The 18,161-nt window shown below is 43.8% G+C and overlaps 1 protein-coding gene across 1 annotated transcript in view; it reads left to right on the top strand.

Moving 5' to 3' along the window:
* Positions 1–18,161, top strand: part of shank1 (SH3 and multiple ankyrin repeat domains 1) — a 71,777-nt gene that overhangs the window by 47,267 nt on the left and 6,349 nt on the right. Inside the window, exons 3-11 of the mRNA XM_036147982.1 lie at positions 4,182–4,198; positions 4,339–4,474; positions 4,568–4,648; positions 10,080–10,088; positions 10,314–10,340; positions 10,432–10,488; positions 10,666–10,781; positions 12,200–12,320; positions 13,715–17,189. Coding sequence (XP_036003875.1) covers positions 4,182–4,198; positions 4,339–4,474; positions 4,568–4,648; positions 10,080–10,088; positions 10,314–10,340; positions 10,432–10,488; positions 10,666–10,781; positions 12,200–12,320; positions 13,715–17,189 — 4,039 coding nt within the window. The remainder of the gene's footprint in view (positions 1–4,181; positions 4,199–4,338; positions 4,475–4,567; positions 4,649–10,079; positions 10,089–10,313; positions 10,341–10,431; positions 10,489–10,665; positions 10,782–12,199; positions 12,321–13,714; positions 17,190–18,161) is intronic.

An 18,161-nucleotide genomic window follows, 5' to 3' on the forward strand; every position in this document is an offset into this window, starting at 1 on the left:
TAGTCAATAATGGTAAACAACAAAACGTTATGTCATGTTACGAGGTATTTAACTGAGCCCAACTTATTGAAAGATTTAGGTTAATATGTGTGGAAAAGTATTTTATTTCCCCATACAGATTTCTTCAATATTGCCACAAATTCTAATACCTGACCAAGCCAGCCTGGGTAGACACAAAATGTAGATTTCAGATCCTGATTTAATCGTCAAATAACAGATTTGCTGTGATTAACTCCATCATTTGACTTTAGAAATCAAGAAAACACATCAAAGGAACCAATCTGACAGCATGATGTTATATTAAAGATGCAGCATTCCTGTTTTTTCCAAAACGATACCGGTACCTGGGCTGAACCAATCCGATACGATACTACTGCTGAGTGAATGAACCGTATATCTTGCCATGTGAGAGAAGGCACCAGGTTTGTCAAAAACATTGTTTAAAAAAAGGTCTGCATGTTCTTTAGCATGGTGCTTTTGAAATTGCGTATTTAAGTTTGTGGTGTTTAATCCACCAACTTTATCACCACCCCTCGCATTTTTCTCGTTGCAGACCTGTTTGTGTATCACGGTTGAAATGTTTCCAAATGGCAGACTTGGCTCGGTCCGGCGTTCGCTCCGTGTTGCTCTGTGTTTGCTCATCACTAGCAGCTGTGTGTGTTCTGCGTGATGACGCACCCGGCGTTGCAAACATACAATTGAAGTGACCAGATCGCTGTAGCTGCATTGCTGTGGGTGATATTTATTGTGACTTGTTCTTGATGACGGAAAACAAAAACGAACCTAACCTATGAGGAGCCGATGACTGGCTCTTAGCTGAAGCGTCGTCCTCATGGATCCAATGAATTAACACTTCTATGATTGTACAGCATTTATTAATTTTGTGCTCTTCAACAAGATATGAAATTTACTGTTGCACCCTTACAGTGAACTTGCACATCAATGGCTTCATATAATTGCCACAACGCAGTGATCAACAGCGAATTACGACCTCCACGACGACATTCATAAACTGTATGTTTCCGCGCGGCAATTAGCACACCTGCTGAGCGGTTACCTGTGACTCCATTTAACCCTGAGGCCACCTACTGTTACTCTCAGATAATACAATAAACAAAAAAAATAAACACATAAATCCCAAAAATACGGCTCTAATAATACTAATTAAAAAAGGCAACAGTTATCCGATAGTCGTTCCATCTAATTAGTCAATATTGGAGCCAATATGCGACCCAGGTATTGGATTGGTGGATCTCTACTAAGAAACAAACTTAACAAACACAATAAACTTTTTTTTATCTGTTCCAAAGTTTGTTGTGTTTGTTAAGAGCTTTCAAGACTAAAGTTAGAGTCCCTCCTTTTGTGCAGAAACTTGCCATCTAAATCTGATTTTGTTTCTTAAAATAAAGAACAACAACTCAAACCCTGATCTAAACCAAGAGATGATGAGATACAGGATTTCTGACATTGAACTGTATGTAGGCTTGTAATAATGAAACATTTCTAAGGTTGCGGGACAGTCAGCGTCGTTATCCACAATTAGAGAAAACGTGGAACGGTAGAGAACCTTCCCAGCAGGAGTGCCTGCCAGACTTTCTCCTACTACTCCTCCAGGAGGTCACATAAGAACCCAGAGCAACGCTGCAGGCCTCACTTGCTTCAGTGAAGGTCAGAGGTCATATTTCAACAATAGCAAAAGAGGGAGTTTCAGGGTGAAAGCCACTGTTGACCAAAAACAACATAAAAGCCTGTCTCACATCTCCCAAAACTAAGGCAGCACAAATATGTTGTCATTGTAAATGTCTGTTGGCTAATATATTCCAAGTGCTATGAACCTGCATTTTATTTGCTTATGTAATATTTACACAGTTGGTCAGAGTCTCACGGCAACAGATGCTCAAATAACTTTGCCCAAAATGCTTAAGGTCACAGAGCACAGGAAGCACAGATGAGGCAGAAAGGAAAGCAGAAAATGTGCATTAATTGCACCTGATATTGTCATTGCAGTTTTTAACATTATCACACTGTAAGATTTTCTGATATTGTGCAGCTTTAGCCAAAACCCATTTTGATGATCCCCAGAACTTTAAGGGATCTATTCTTCGGACTGACGTGACTAAAGTGGAACTAGTTGGAAGCTCTGCGTGGTATTACATCTGGCGTAGCATTTCAGAAAGTGAGCGTCTTACCGATAGTAGTGGTAGCAGTTCTTAAACAGAGGTTTAAGCACACTTGTGCCATGCAGAAGGACTGTGATTAAAAACACACCAGCAAGACCACTGTTGCACGACTAAAAACTAAAACAAATTGAAGGTTTTGGAGTGGCCTAGTCAAAGTCCAGGCTTGAAGCCCCAGTGTGTAAGATTTTCACACTGGCACATCATCTAGTGGCGCCCTAAATGATTTACAAACGACCTCGCCGTTAAGCACTTAATAACTACTACAGAAGCCGCGGAGTGTTATAAATGTGACAACATGTCCTCCATGTATTAGCTACTGCTAAAAGCTAAAAGCTAATAGCTACGGTTATTATTTGATTTTTGGCACTGTTGACAAGTCTGTTCTTTTTGAAGAGCAGACTTGTCATTTCTGAATATGAAGTCGCTAATTTTGGCTCTAAAAAAGCGACTATAAACACGAATAAACAGACCCGCTCACACTGCTACGCTACGGACAAGAGTGAACCGGTTAATATCCCTCCGCCCCTCCGCATACGCACACACTCCCTGAGAGGCAAGACGAACAAATTAGCCATCTCTGCCTGGAGGACAGAGTAGCTGCCCTGTTTCTAACTTCCATCCATCCATCCATCCATCCATCCATCCATCCATCCATCCATCCATCCATCTAGCTATCCATCCATCCATCCATCCATCCATCCATCCATCCATCCATCCATCTTCTTACTCGCTTTATCCCTCATGGGGTCGTGAGGGGTTACTGGTTCCTATCTCCAGCATCAATGGGCGAGAGACGGGGTCCACCCTGGACACGTCGCCAGTCTGTCACAGTGTTTCTAACATAACACCAAAAATAAACTTCATATTTATATTGAATTAACTTACCTGTCCGGCAGTAAGCTGTAACCTCCGCATCAGTTTTGAGTCCGTGCTGCCTCACGGTAATAATAGCTGCACCCATTTAGACTCTCGTTTTCTCCCGGTTATTACTACTTTTTCTTTTCTTAGTTACTTTTTCTTCCGTCTTGCTGGGCAAAGAGTATGGATGGTCCTCCTTTTCAACAGAAAACAGCAAATAGAAAGATCTACGGTCGTCTTTGCTTGTTAATACTCCTCCACTGACAGCACGTCTTCACATAGAAGACAGAGAGGGGAAAACGCGTACGGCTGACAAGTTTGTCCCGTTTCGGCTGCTGAAATCAGAAATGGCGACACAACATGGCGCCTCCCAGTGGCTGCACCGACATCTATGTATTTATAAACTACTAATTCTTAGTTATGAGACCGCTTTCATTTTTGATGTGATGTTATTAGACTTTGCCAGAATATGTATTTATAAAAGCAATACTTGATTTTTGTGCTGATTTTATGCGGCCCTCCAACTGCATTTGGAGAAACATTTAGTCACACAGCACATTTTAAAGTTAAGATGTTACAATTGAAAGTTAAAAATAACACAAAGCATTTGACTTTTAATAATCACATTTTACATGCTCTTTAATTTCATAGTAAACGGGTACATCTATCCAATCTGTTTTGCTTAAATGCAGATCATGGTGCATTAAAATCTGATTGGATGTCATTTATTACAATTGGCAGAAAAGTACAGAAAGTGTAATTAAGTTTATTTAAAATGTTCACATTCTGTAGAGCAGGTAAAACAAAAAAGCAGCAGTTGTTTGCTTGTTATTTTATTTGGACACTCCTGTTTTAAACCCAAGTCGGATACTGTGGCACGACTCTAAGCTGAACATTCATGCTTGAAAACCCCCCAATGTGACTGAAGAGTGGGTCAACATTCCTCCACAGGGTGTAAAACACTCACACCCATTTATCACAAAAGCTTCATTGCAGTCATAGCCGCCAACATAGTCATCTTGCACCCGGAAGGTTGTGGGTTTGATTCCAATTTCCCCTTGTCACATGTCGATGTTTCTCAATTTGCCAATCTGCGCATCGGTGTACAAATGTGTGAGTGTGATTGGGTGAATGTGGCTCTAGTGTACAGCACTGTGGGGGTCAGTATGAGTGGAAAAGTTCAATCCGTTTAACATTTACCGAGGCTAAACATTTGTTAAGTTTAGGGGGCGAATACTTTGTGTGGTTTTGATTCTGTAGAAAAATGATGTCAAACACTAATAATTGGTTTGTGTCTCAGGTCAATGGTCAGAACGTCGTGAAGGTTGGCCATCGGCAGGTCGTCAATATGATCCGGCAGGGCGGCAACAGCCTCATGGTGAAGGTGGTCATGGTAACCCGCAACCCTGACATGGAGGAGGGCGCCAGGAAGAAAAGTAAGCATCGCCATAATCACTCAAAACAGCTGAAGCTTCGTATTGAGCAGCTTGACTGACCGCAGCTGCCGTCTCCCGTTCCCTGTCTTCCAGTCCCACAGCAGAGCAAGAAGCTGAGCACTCCAGCTATCGCTCTGCGGTCCAAATCAATGACTTCAGAGCTGGAGGAGATGGGTAAGACGCAGGCTTAAATTAGCTTCTTTTGGCAGATGAAAGCAGAGGGACGAAGGACCATATTGCTATGGAGATGCAGAGAAAGAAGGAGGGCGTTGTGCTGGTTAGAAACAGACTCAGGTACCAAGGAGCGATGGAGGCAGCGTGAAAGCAAGAGCGCAGGGCTTTCAAAGATTCTGAAAGTGTGAAGCGAACTTGAGCAGGGATAAATTTAGACGATAGAGAGGAGAGACGGCAGTTATTTAGTAAGAAGAGTGGCGTCAGATGATGGTCTCAATAGCGTTTCACTGTTTTTTTCAGAGGTTCCACACTGTCACTACCAGCACCCCCACTACAGGTAACCCCAGCCAGAAAAGTGTCGCCATCCACCGTTGTGATCCCCCTCTCACTGCCCGCCTCTCTTACCTTTAAACCCCCTGCACCCCCTACTCCTCCCTGGTCCTCCCCCAGCAGAGGACCACCGAACCGCCCCTCTGCTCAACACAAACACTGTCAGAGAACGGGTGTCACACGAGGAGAGGTGCCTTTTTTTTGGCTTCCTTATGTTGAACAGTTTTGTTAATTCCTCTGGAAGAAAGCCCACCAAGAATAAAATTATTGAGATGAGTAATTTAACTTTGCTCCTGGTCTGTTCCTATGGTAACAGCATTATGTGCGGCTAAGCCATCTCTATTTGAGGCAAAATTGTGGGAGGAGAGTGCAAAGCGAGGGTCAACGCCCCCACTCGCAGATCACAATGTTTGCCAGGGTTTTAATTGCGGATGGCTTAAATCTTCTGGTGTTTACCGCTTCTGCTGGGCGGTTCTGAGCATGCTCAGTGAGCACCTGCTGGAGAATAAAAGACAACGACAGATAGAGCTGCTAGAGTCCGTCAGATGGCCATTCTCAACTGCTAACAACCAAATTAAAACTTAAAGGGATAATTTAAGATTTTTTCAAGGTAGTGAGCCGTTAATGTCTTACCTGCAGCGGATAACTCTCTTGGCATCTTGATTCAGTATAAATCCAGATTAGTGGAGCCAAAAGTAAGATGACTACAATCAAAACTATGTTTTATGAACTTTTGATCTGTCCTCACGTTTAAATTTAAATTTTGTTTCTGTTGTTGCTTTCATTGTTACCCTTAAATGTTGGAGATAAACAAACTAATTTCAAAATAAGACAGAGATAACCCAAGTGAATACATTTTTTTTTCAAATTACAATTTCATTTATTAACAAAAAAAAAAAAGCTGTCCAAACCAACTTTGCCTTATGTGAAAAAGCGATTATCTGGTTGTTCCACACTTGACAGAAACCACTGCCATCAAGCATTTGCAAGACTGGAGTGTTTTCCATCATGGTGTAGGAACTTTGAGCCACTCTTCTTTGCAGAATTGTTTTAATTCTGCTACATTTGAGAGATTTTCAAGCATAAACAGCCTGTTTTAAGGTCATGCACAAGCATGTGAATCAGACGAGATGTTTGTTTCTTTGAGCCATTCACACATGTGGACTAACTGCTGTGTCTTGGATCGTTGCACTACTGCAAAAACCCCAAGCAGGGTTGCCAGATCTGACACAAGGTGAAACATAAAATCAGCCCAAATCTCAACCTCACTTGAAACTCATGTTAAAAATGTAAAACTATTATGAGAGCGCGCTATAAGCACCCAAATCCTCTAAAACAAAGCAAACATGTTACACAGACAGGCTCCTGTCAAGCAGCCAAACAACCAAATAAATAAGGCTGTTTTAAATTAATAAAATATATTGAGTTTAGTTTATTTTGTTAGAGTACAAGAATAAAACATCAATATCACGTGAACCAGTTGCTGCTTTTCACACCTCTGTACCATTCAGACAGTGACTGAATGGAAACTTCTGACATGTTACGCTCTATTCACGTGTTTTAAACAGAGCATCATTAGCGCAGCTCCTCCAGGTCCTGTGCTAAAAATTAGCAGCTCCTGTGTTAATAACCACCCAATGCAGGTGGTTAAAATGTCATGAAGTAGTGTTTGCAATAACTGCTAGGAAAACTTCAACTTTTTTAAGTTGAAGTTTTAAGGTGGTAGAAGTCTGCTTTGGGGCCAACTAAAGTAAAATTATACTAAATGAAGATGCCAGGAAACTTATATTCTGCAGGTAAGATAACATAAGCCCCCTTAAAAATTCTGAACTGGCCCTTTAAGATGAACCTTTTGCCTAATTGTTTTCCACAGCTCCTCCTCTTACCTGCCTTCTCTTGGTGTTTTGACCTCACCTGATCTGCACAAAGCATGAACACCCAGTCTGGCCCACTGGCACAGGTTTCCTGAACCCCACCAACCCTCTATTCTGATGTCACCATCCTCACTATAAACTCCTGGAACATTTTCAATTAAATTATTCCTGGATTCAGTCCAAAGTCCTACTCAGGATTTTCTGACAAATAGTTGATTTTGCTTCTGGTGAGCCAGACCTTCTTATAGTCTCCTAAATTGGTCTTTGTCAATAGTTATTCCATCTTTTTCAGAGTCTATATTTGGACTTTAGCTGCTTTTGCACTAATTATCAGTTCCTTCTACCTGACCATGAGGGGTCAAATGTTTAGAAACCTCAAGCTTTAATGGGAATTAAACTGGAAATATGTATTTTCATACACTGAATGATGATCAGCTGTCTGGATTCAGCTTGATTAGTTAAAACAAACACTGCTTCTACCATCACATTATAAGAATTTAGAAAACTAAATTTAACTGCATTGTATTAACTGTAAAGGGCACATAATTGATTAGATTAGTGTTCCCTGTGGTAAATTAAACCTTTACTATGAGACCACCTGGCAGATTTCACATCCAGAGTCAAATCTAAAGCACCAGCAGGAGAAAAAAATCCAATGCAAATCAATAAAGTCTAAAGAGTAACTGAGCTAACTGGCTTTAATGTTTACTGAATAAAAAATGTGTGAAAAAGATCCACAGAAAGTATGTGATCATTATTTATTAAGATCACTATAATATATAAAAAATACAAAGAAAAGAGGGATAAATCAAATTTTGTTGTTTTTTACATTATAACAACATTTATTTTTAAAAGCAATAGGATTTGGGGAAAAACTGATAATTATTTATAAAAAAGAAACAGAAATAGCCAAGTTGTTTTCTGACATCATTATAAAACTAATGAATTGCTCATATTTATGTCAAAATGTAAAGAGTAATTTGCAAAAGTATTCCTAGCCCTTGAACTTGAACCACAGGTTTGCATTTGTCGTGATTATGTGGCAGACTAACACAAAGCTGAGCATTAAACTAAAGTGGAAGGAAAAGATAACCTGCTGTCAGTTTTTATGTCTCTAACCATTATTTTCAAAATAACTCCCGCTCAGATTGGAGGGATGGTGTCTGTCAACGTCGGGTTTAATGTTTTGCTTCTGATTCTCTGGACTTTGACTGGACCGTTTTACCATGAAAACCATGAACACATCACTCTCTTCCCCTGCTGAAGGAAACCATTCCCATAGCATGATGCTGCCACCACCTTGTTCCACAGTGAGGATGGTGTTTTAAGGGTGGTGAGCAGAAGGCATTGTTACATTTTAGTCGTATCTGATTCAAACATCGTGTTCCACCTCGCTGCTAATTACAAACCAGACTTCTTATGGCTTTTTTGGATGACTAAAGCTACGTCTACATGGATAAAAGTAATCGGAATAAAGGGCCGATCAGAATAAAAACGGCACGTAAACAAGCAAATCGGAAAATTGTGATTGGATTAAGCTCAATCGGAACAAATTTATAACCTGAATGAGACGGGTGGTTTATACCGATTGATAATCCGATCAACACGCAGGTAAACATTTGTCAGGGTCAAGTTGTTTTGAATGAGGAAAAGTGACCAGAGTGTGGATGTGCTTTTTTTTTTTTTTTTAAACGTAACGTGTTTCCATGTTGGTGAGTGGTGGAAATACGTCAGGGAGTAAAACTGTCTGTGCTCCCAAAATAACGTTTCTATTTGCAATATTAAAAGAGCCCAAAATTGTTATTTAATCAGTAACGTTTCAACCGTAATTAGAAGCTGGTGCAAGTCCAGCCTGGCCTGGCCCAAAAGACAAACTCCTATAATACGGCTTTATTTACTATTTTTTGTTGTTCAGCAAACACAAAAGTTCTTCTTTTGTGTTTTTTAGGGACATTTGATAACTGCGCATGTCAGAGTGGTTCTATTCTGAATAAAGCCTGGTGCATAAAAAGGCACATTATGATCAGATTAATTGATTGAATGCCCATATAAATGGTACAATCTGATTATTTATTTGGTTTTTAATCCAATTACATATTAATCTAATCGTGACATTTTGTGCATGTAAACATAGCTTTGAGTTGTTCTGTAAGCAGATTGGCTGCTTCTCTCATTAATGCTCTCCTTGCCAGTTTAGATGGACGTCCGTCTCTTGGTAGGTCTGCAGGAGGTCCGTCCTCTCTCCATGTTTAGGCGATGGATTGAACAGAACTCTGTCGGATGTTCAAAGCTTTGGATGTTGTTTTATTCGTTAATGTTCTCCAACAAACGACTGAGGCCTTCAAAGAACAGCTGGATTTATACTGAAATTATATGACAGACATGTGATCCATCATTTCCAGCTGTGGATTTCTTTAGGGGTTCTGTTTTGTTTTTGTAAAACATTTCAACGTCTTCCGTCCACTTCATAATTATGCTCTGCTTTGTCTTGGTCCATCACATAAAATCCTGTTTTTGGTTGGGAACAACTGGTTAAAAAGTCCTAAGGGTATGAATACTTTTGCATTGCAGTGTTTAGGTTTAGAAATGCCTTAGTATTGCAGCTATTATCAGTTATCAGGTTCAACATTTACTTGAGCTAAACACTAAGATTTGTTGTTTTTTCCCCATAAAGTATGAATATATGTTTGCATTAGTGAATTAAAATCCTCTAAAAAATAATGAAGCTGACTTTGTCTGACAGTGTGAGGCTGCATTGCTTGTTTCCTTCCTTGAATCAAGGTGAAAAGAGCAAACTGTGATGAAGCCACGTCAGCCTGCGGCCATATGCTGCTTCTGATGCTAATAACTTCATTTGGTTGTGACGCGTGTTCAACTTTCCCCCTCTGTGATTGGTGCAGTGTCCCACTTCCCATATAAGTCAAGCAGCAAGATAACAAGAACATTAATCCTGCACAGGGTCTCCAAACTGGCTGTAAGTTCTTGGAAAATGTTGCTTCGGTATGTTTGGAGTAAACGAACGGCGATAGAACCTGCAGTTTATCGAAGCCGTCTCTGTCATATTTACGCCAAACACCAGTCACACCCCTGAATGTGAGGGTCACCCTTAACTCCTCCTAATCACTCCTCTCTGCACCTCTCCATTTACTGGGTTAACCACTAACTGTGCCTCTCCTCTGTCTCCTGTGTCCTCGCTGCCCGCTGACGGGATCCTGACCGTTTGACAGTGGAGAGAGGTGGGAGTCGCCTCCATAATGGCGTGAAAGCGCAGCATATGTGTTAGCGGCCCGTTCACTGTACCATGAGTGTGCATGCTTTGGCTGCATGCTGCGGGGGTGTGAATGTGCGTTTTTCACGGGGTGACTCAGTTCGCCGAGCTCGGGGGAATATGATTAGTATGCACTGTAACAACGCGCCTTCACTCCTGCCAAAACTTAAGTCTCCTTTTGTCCTCCTTCCAGCTGCTACGCCTTGGAAAAAAAAGTCAGGTACGCTCGGCTGCTCTCCTGGTTAAAGACGCCGTTCTGTTTGACCAGCATGACTCGGCACTCTCACTGCTTTCTTCCTCTCTCCTGTTAGAGTTCGAATCCTCACAAGTTGCAGAGAAGAAGAGGACGGTGTATCAGATGGCTCTGAGTAAGGACGCTGCCATGCGTGCTGAGCGTCTCTCTCTTTGTCCCATCACACGTCCCGTCACCTTCTCCCACCTTTCTACCTGTTTTATTGCTGTCTCTTTCTCTGTTTCATCGTCGTGCGTCTCTTTCTCTCTCCCTGTCCCTCCGTTTGTCTCTTCACTCCCTCTTTCCCTCCCAGATAAACTCGATGAAATTCTTGCAGCGGCTCAGCAGACAATCAGCACCAACGAGGCGTCGGGGACACGGGGACACGGGCCAAAGAGGGACAGGGGGAGAAGTTTCTATGGCAATGAGGTTTGTATTGCGACATTAATTAGTCTCCGGGGGGGAAAATGAAATTGCTGCTCTTTGAGTAGTTTCAGTCAACTTGATTTTTTAGATTATTATACTGGATTGCACTTTTTCAGATGAAGTAGAGGAAAAAACTTTGGTCTGATCCCTGCAAACCAGTCTGCTGCTTAGGAGGGAGTTTTGCACACATTAATGAGGAGTTTTTACCTGGTTTATTGAAGGAAAAATGGTCCAAATAAGCAGAGCTGCCATCTGAAACAATAGAAAGGATTCTAAACATCCTTAAAGAAGGTCAAAGATCAAAATAGAGTGTGACATCCACAGTAATTCCAGTGGTAAATTGTCAAACGTCACTATAGATTTTCTCACTGGTCTCCTCCCTTCCCAAAGCAAACCAGCTATTCTCACTCCAAGGCTTGCTCAGACAATTAATTCATACAAAACTTTTCCTTGTTGTCTGTAATTTGTTGCCTGCATGAAGGTCTCAAGCAAAGCAGTTGTGGTTTTAAATTTTTAACTGTGTCCAAACAAAACGAGCAACTTGTAAAAATGAAAACAAACAGGTGGAACCAAACAAACCAACAAAAAAGGATTCAAAAAGCAAAATGCCTTAGAAATAGAAAATGCACCAAAAAAGTAATGGGCAGAAACTGAGATCAATGTTTAATAAATAAAATCAGCTGATTCAAGAGAAGCCAAACTTGAACCATAACTTACAGCTAAACAGGAGAACAGACGTTCCAGGGGGTCGTAGAGATGCAGACATGGTTCTCTGAGAATCTGCTGTGTTTGGTGCCACGATCCTATAAAACCTGCTAACTGGCTGCTGAAAACCAGCGCAGTTCATCTACAGATGGTCAGAACACCAAAAGCACGTGTTGTCATTGAAACTTCAGGAGCTTTCCTCAATCCATTAGTCCAGGTAGTTTTGGTGATAATTAAATCATTTGTCAGGATGAGAATGCATCTCAATCCAACTAAAGAAATGTGGAAACAAAAAATGAAAGCTTCTTCATCTAATGAAGAATATTGTTTTGTTATTAGTGAAGCCGGGGCCTAGAAGAATTAAAGCTGCCATAAAAACCAGATTAATCAGGATCATGGTGGCAGATTTTCCCAATAAGATCAGAAAAAAATAACGGTAATTAGAGATTCTAGAGTGAACATTGTTCTGGGAATAAAGTTTCTGTATTTTTTATTTCTTTTTATTTCTTCTGTGTAAGTTTTAATACCCCCCCCCCCCCCCCCCCAACAACCCAAGAAGGTTAACTGGGCATAACCAATAAATGGATGGATGGTATTTGATTTCACTAGAGATGAGGTCATTGGTAAAAAAGGCCAATCGTTGGCTTAAAACTGTCAGCTGGAAAAATTTTAAATGAAAAAAGTGTGGAAGTGCATTTTGTCGTGTATCGTTTCAGCCAAGCTACGGGGATCAGTCTGGGACGGGGATGATGGCGGGACTGGGACTTGGCTACGAGCGTGGACAGTACAGCTCGGCTCACGGTCCACAGCACGGTATGCTGCGGCAGAAATCCATCGGTGAGGCTGTCTGTTTTCTCCGTCTGCCCCTCGTCCGCCTGTCTGTCTGTCCTCTGGTCCAGTAAAGCTCCATGATGTTCTGACCTGTGTCTGCGACGGTGTCTTGTCTGTGGCCCAGAGTATGTACTTCACCTGTATCTGTATACTTTATGAATTTGTGGCCTAATTAAGTCACAGTTAGTTTGTGTGTGTACAGATTATTTATGGGTAGTCAGCATTTAATGCACAGCTTCAGAGGGATTTCAGTTTGAAGATTTAGGAAGTCACTCATATCAGTGATAAAAGCAGCAGGTTGCAGGTATAAGTTAGACAGTCAGCAGCAGTAAAATACTTTTTTAGGGATTTTCACATTTCTTTAGCAGCGCTGCGTCCTCCTATCTTCCTGGAACATGAAAATGAATCCATGTGATGTTTTAAATCCTGGGAACAGTAGATAAAAAAGATAAGCAACATCATAGATCAGGCACTATTTACACAATAGAAAATAAGATGAACATGAATGACTCCCTTATAAAACTTGTTGTAAGTGTATGAATAACCGAAATAATTTGGTTAAAATGCTAAAAAAAAAGAAATTGAGTTTGAGTTGTGGTGTAAAGGTGCTCTGAAATATCACATTAACAGTTTTATTCCTTTATTCTCCAAACTGAGATCACTATTTGTGACTATTTGTCAGTCAGAAGTAAGATGCTAACTACTCATAACTGGCTCACATAACCACCCTGAAACCTAATGTACTTTCCAAACATTTTACACACAAGGTTCCTTGCAAAAGTATCCCATGTCCCTTGAACTTTTCACTCTATTTTAATGAGATTTTATGCGATAGGCCATCACAATGCATAGCTGTAAACTGGATGAAAATAGTAGTTTATTTTTGAGATATAAATGTAACAAGTGTGGCCTGCATTTGTATTTAGACCCCTTGATTCCATAATTTGAAGAGCAACCCTTGGCTGCTTCTCTGATTAATGCTGTCCATGCCCGGCCTTGTCATTTAGGTGGTCGTCCATGTATTGGGAGGTTTGTAGTTGTGCCAAACTCTTTCCATTTTCAGATAACTGGTTTGAACAGGGCGTTGTGAGGTGTACAACTCTTCTCTTGTTTCTAAAGATCTCTCCCTGACCTGACCTGGGTTCTTCATGATGCTGCTTGTATACTGATGCTCTCTAAAAAGCCTTCAATGTAATCTGTTTAATTACTTTTTGTTGTGAAATACGTGGGACTAATTGATTTACACACAAATGGAGGAACTGAGGACAGACTTTCTTGGGCAGGCAGATTCAGACAGACACTCACAACTTATCCATAAATAGTTCATGCTTGTTTCGGTTTGTTGAAAGCCATCACTTGCTGACTTTTGTGGATTGTTGTTTGTAAATCCTGTACTCCAGGTGTGCCTGAGGAAGAGAAGCAGTTCTTGCATCCACCTGCCATGAAGTTCGCGCGGAGTCTGTCAGTGCCTGGTCCAGACGACATTCCTCCACCTCCTACCACCGCTCCCCCGGAACCTCCATTCTCCTCGGCTCCGCTGCTTGGTTGGAGAACGAAGTCGTCCCAGCAGCCTTCTGTCTCCGTGTCCCAGTCAACGTCCAGCTCTGCGCACTACCAGCCCTTCTCTCAGTCAGGGCATCTAAGCCAGGGTGGCAGGGAGAGGGCTGGTGGTCCCAACACAGGCCCTGCTGGTGGAGCAGTAGACCACGCGACACCTTATGTACACGCATCTGCACATACAGCTCAAAGCAGGACTGCATCGCGAAAGGTTGCCTATACTGGGGAGCCTGTTGGAGCTGGGATGGGGGCCGGCACAGGGGCTAAATCAGCGGGCCTGAGGAGAGGCTACAGCACAGCCGTGCCCCCGTCCAGCATTGCTACTGTAATGCCCCAGCAACAACAGACCACCCAGAGTCAACCCCAGCGGGCAGACCGCAGTGCAGCCGGGGCTGGTGGCTCTAAAGGAGGGGCCAGGAGAGGCAAAGGACCTCTGGTAAAGCAATCTAAGATAGAGGAGCTGCGCTTAGGCCAGGGAAGCCTAGGGAGCAAAGACTCTGTGGAGAAAAGCTCCATTCCTATCCCCACCATCATTGTCAAGGCTCCCTCAACCAGCAGCAGTGGACGGAGCAGCCAGGGCAGCAGCGTGGAGGCTGATGTCCCTGCATCAGGGGAGACAAGTGATACGAAAACACCTCATGGCCCTCCTCCGTCCACTCCTGCCCCACAGCCGCCTGCTCCGCCATCCATTCCAGCACCACCACCCCCATCTTTGCCTTCTGTTCGAGCCCAGGATAACCTGGACTTCACCAGCCAGTTTGGGGCCGCCATCGTTGGTGCGGCTCGCCGAGACAGGGAGAGATTTCTCGAAGCTCGTCGAAAGAGTGCCTCCTTGTTCATGTCTGCTGAGGAGGACCTGAGTCTTGGGATGAGTGAAGCATTAGGAGGAGTATCAAGGACTCAGGTGTCTCAGCAGCAGCTAAACACTCAGCCTGAAAGTTCATCAACACGACTGCGCCCTTCCAAGTCTATTGATGAGGGCATGTTCTCTGCAGACACCTTTATCCAACACACCCGGAGTATGCCTCCAGCCTTCGGCCTACCGGAGTACTCCTCTACGGCCCTGGACTATCAGCCCAAATCTGTGCCTGCTGATCTGTACACCACAGCAGGCAGACAGCCAGCCCCCTCTTCCAACACCACCTTTATTCATCCTCTCACTGGGAAGGCGCTTGACCCCACGTCACCTCTAGGCCTCGCCCTGGCTGCCAGGGAACGTGCTCTGAGGGATGACAGCAGGTTAAGGAGGGGAACGGAGAACCTCTTAACCCGCCAGATGTCAAATGTGGTGTTCTCTTCGTCCACCGTCAACACTCAGCCAGTATCATCCATGACACAGTCTTCAAGCTCCTACCTGGTCACCTCCTCTTCTCTGGCAGCTACCACGCCCACAGTCGGTCGGCCACCCTCACCCAGAATCCTCAGGGGAGTCGGGAGTACATGGGGGGAAGAAGGTGGGGAGCGGGAGCGTGAAGGGGGAGGAGCTCGTGAGGGTCTTAGAGTCCGGTTCTCTGAGGACAAAACAGTACACACACACCACTATCAGTCCCAGCCATATCAGCCATCTTACAAGGAGCGGGAGAGGTCGCGGGAACGGGAGAGGGACCATTCGAGAGAGAGGGAGAGGGACAAGGAGAGAGAAGGTTACATGAGGAGGGCAGATCAGGCTGCTGAAAGTTCAGGCCAGCAGCCCCGCAGACCCTCTTTTCTCAGGATGGAAAGTCAAGCTGATGCCTATATCCGGTCCCTCACATCTTCTTCTCCACCAGCCAATACCCAACAGGCAGTGAGCACTTCTGGAAGCACAGGGAAAGGTCTGATGGTTCTTCCTCCTCCTGCTCCCTCAGTTGATGCAGATGATGAATTTGTCTATGCAGACCCCCTTCCACCCCCTTTAGAGTTTGCAAACAGCTTCGACCGGGGGATATCAGGATACTCTCAACACGGGATTCTTTCCAACAGCTTGATCCACCGGCAACAGCAAGTCCCTCCCCCACCGCCTCCTCCACCACCTCCTCCACCACCACCACCCCCGCCTCCTCCTCAAAAAGAACATTATATAGGTGGCTTTCCTGCTCACACACCTCTACCCTCTCCTCAGGCAGGGGACTCCACTGCTTCCAGCCTCACATCATACGACAGTGAGGTGGCGAATCTGACTCAGTCTGCTCCTTCCCCTTCCCAGACATCACCAAACCCTCCACCCCCTGCTTCACCCTCAACTCTTCAGCCAACCATGGGTCCTCCTCCTCCCCCCGCAGTCTCACCTCCACCTCCTCCTGGATCCGGTTCCTACCACAGACCCTTTTCAGTGTCTCACCACCTTTACAACAGCACTCACACATCCGGGCGATCTTCACCAACGCCTCCCCAGCATGCAGTTGCGCCTCCCCCAGCTTACCGGGGCCCCCCGGCTTCCTCTTGCAGTGTTGCCACTTCTGTCCCCCACAGGGGCACTACCTCTCATGCCATGACCGCTAGCTGTACTGCCACAACCACCACAACAAGCATCTCCACTCAGCTCCATCAGGAGCGAACACGTCCGGCTCATTTAACATACTCCACCACCATCACAGGAAGGACAGGTGAGCATCATCGTTCTCATCCCACTGCCAAAAAAGGAGAGTCCCAGGAGACAGTTGTGGACTCTGGGATTGAGGAACTCGATAGTCGCAGTAGCAGTGACCACCATCTGGACAGCATTTTGGGTCTGAGTGGGGCTGGTGTTCGAGGGGAAAGGCTGGAACGAGGGGAGAGAGCTGGAGGTCCAGGCCGCATGGGAGGTGGTTTAGGAGAAACAGAACGAGGAGGAGGGGACTTTCTGGAGTCGTACATGAGCTACCTTGATGGGCAAACCTTTGAGATGCAGAATGCAACTGCAACAGCTTCCACCTACCCAAAAACCAGCAGGTTCAGAGACGGCAGTCATGCTGGCGACTCACATCGACAGACCAGCACCGCTCCTGCATCCTACCACTCCCACAGGCAAAGAGATGGCCAGGTAGAGGACGAGGTAGAGGAGGGACTGGGAGATGACGAAGGTGGTCAAGACGGGTACGGGGGGAGGGACATGCAGAATATCGGCCGTCCCACATCACCGTACTTTGAGCGACCGCGCACTCCTGAAATGAGGCCTCTCTGGGGCGACAGCCAGATGAGCGGCGATGGGGGAAGCCAGTCAGGTTCGCTTTTAGAAGGAAAGAAGATTTATCCTCCTGCATCTAGTATGAAGCCCAGCATTATTAATGAGCTGAGCAGCAAACTGCAGCAAAGAAGTAAAGACAGCTGGAGCAGCCATAGACCTCTGAGCAGACACAGGTTGGTGGAAACTTCATCGTGTTATCAGCCATCAACATCATTTCCATCAACGTGTTTTAAGCACATTTTGAAGTATTGCATTAGATAAATGAACGCTGCAAAATTTGGAATAACTTAGATATTAGTTAATAAGTTTTTACGCTCAAGGAAGATTTTGGCTCGTGAGAAAAAGAGTTCATGCACAAAACAGGAGATGAAATCACATTTTCCGAATACGTTGTAACGTAGCGAACATTCGCCTCACATGACTGATCGACTGATTCTGCTGTCAGCGTCTTGCCAGACATTTTTAATTGAGCTTTTTTTGTTTTGTTTTTTGTAAATTCATTAAAAAAAATTGCATGACAATCAGATGGAAACATGGCCATTGTTGGCATTTCTGCTGCTTTTTCATAAGCCCAAATTTTTTAGAGATTTTCTGATTTTGGGGTTTTGATCTGATTCCGATAGGTGTAATTTGATATCTTTAGTTAAAAGCTTTACCTTCTAGAAAACCAGTCAAAATCAGGCTATGGCATCTGGATCGGTGGCCTCAACCTAACATCAAGCCCAAGAATGACATCAGTTTGGGGTCTAATACCCCAAATGTTGCCTTGGCCCAACTCTAGCCGTTCCATAATTATCATTTCATCCCTCCATTTTGTAAATATACACTTTCATACCCATGTACTTTTGGTTCTGATCCTCATTATGTAACAATATGACTCTAAACTTGCTTGTGGTAGAGTTTAGTTCTTGGACTTCTAAAACTGCATTTGATATGAAATAAAAGATGAGCTACATTTACTTTAAATGAACGATTCTATCATTTAGGTGAGCGTGTCTGTTTGGCAGAAATGGTCACTGCACTTTCTGCCGTTTCTCTGATTTTTCTCCATATTTTCTCTTTGAAGGAGGAGCAGGTTTGTTGTCTCAGTAGAACATTTTAACCTGACTCCGACTGAAACAATGAAAGCATGCAGCACAGTGGAT

This window comes from Fundulus heteroclitus, chromosome 16 (assembly GCF_011125445.2).
Source record: "Fundulus heteroclitus isolate FHET01 chromosome 16, MU-UCD_Fhet_4.1, whole genome shotgun sequence".
NCBI lineage: Eukaryota > Metazoa > Chordata > Actinopteri > Cyprinodontiformes > Fundulidae > Fundulus > Fundulus heteroclitus.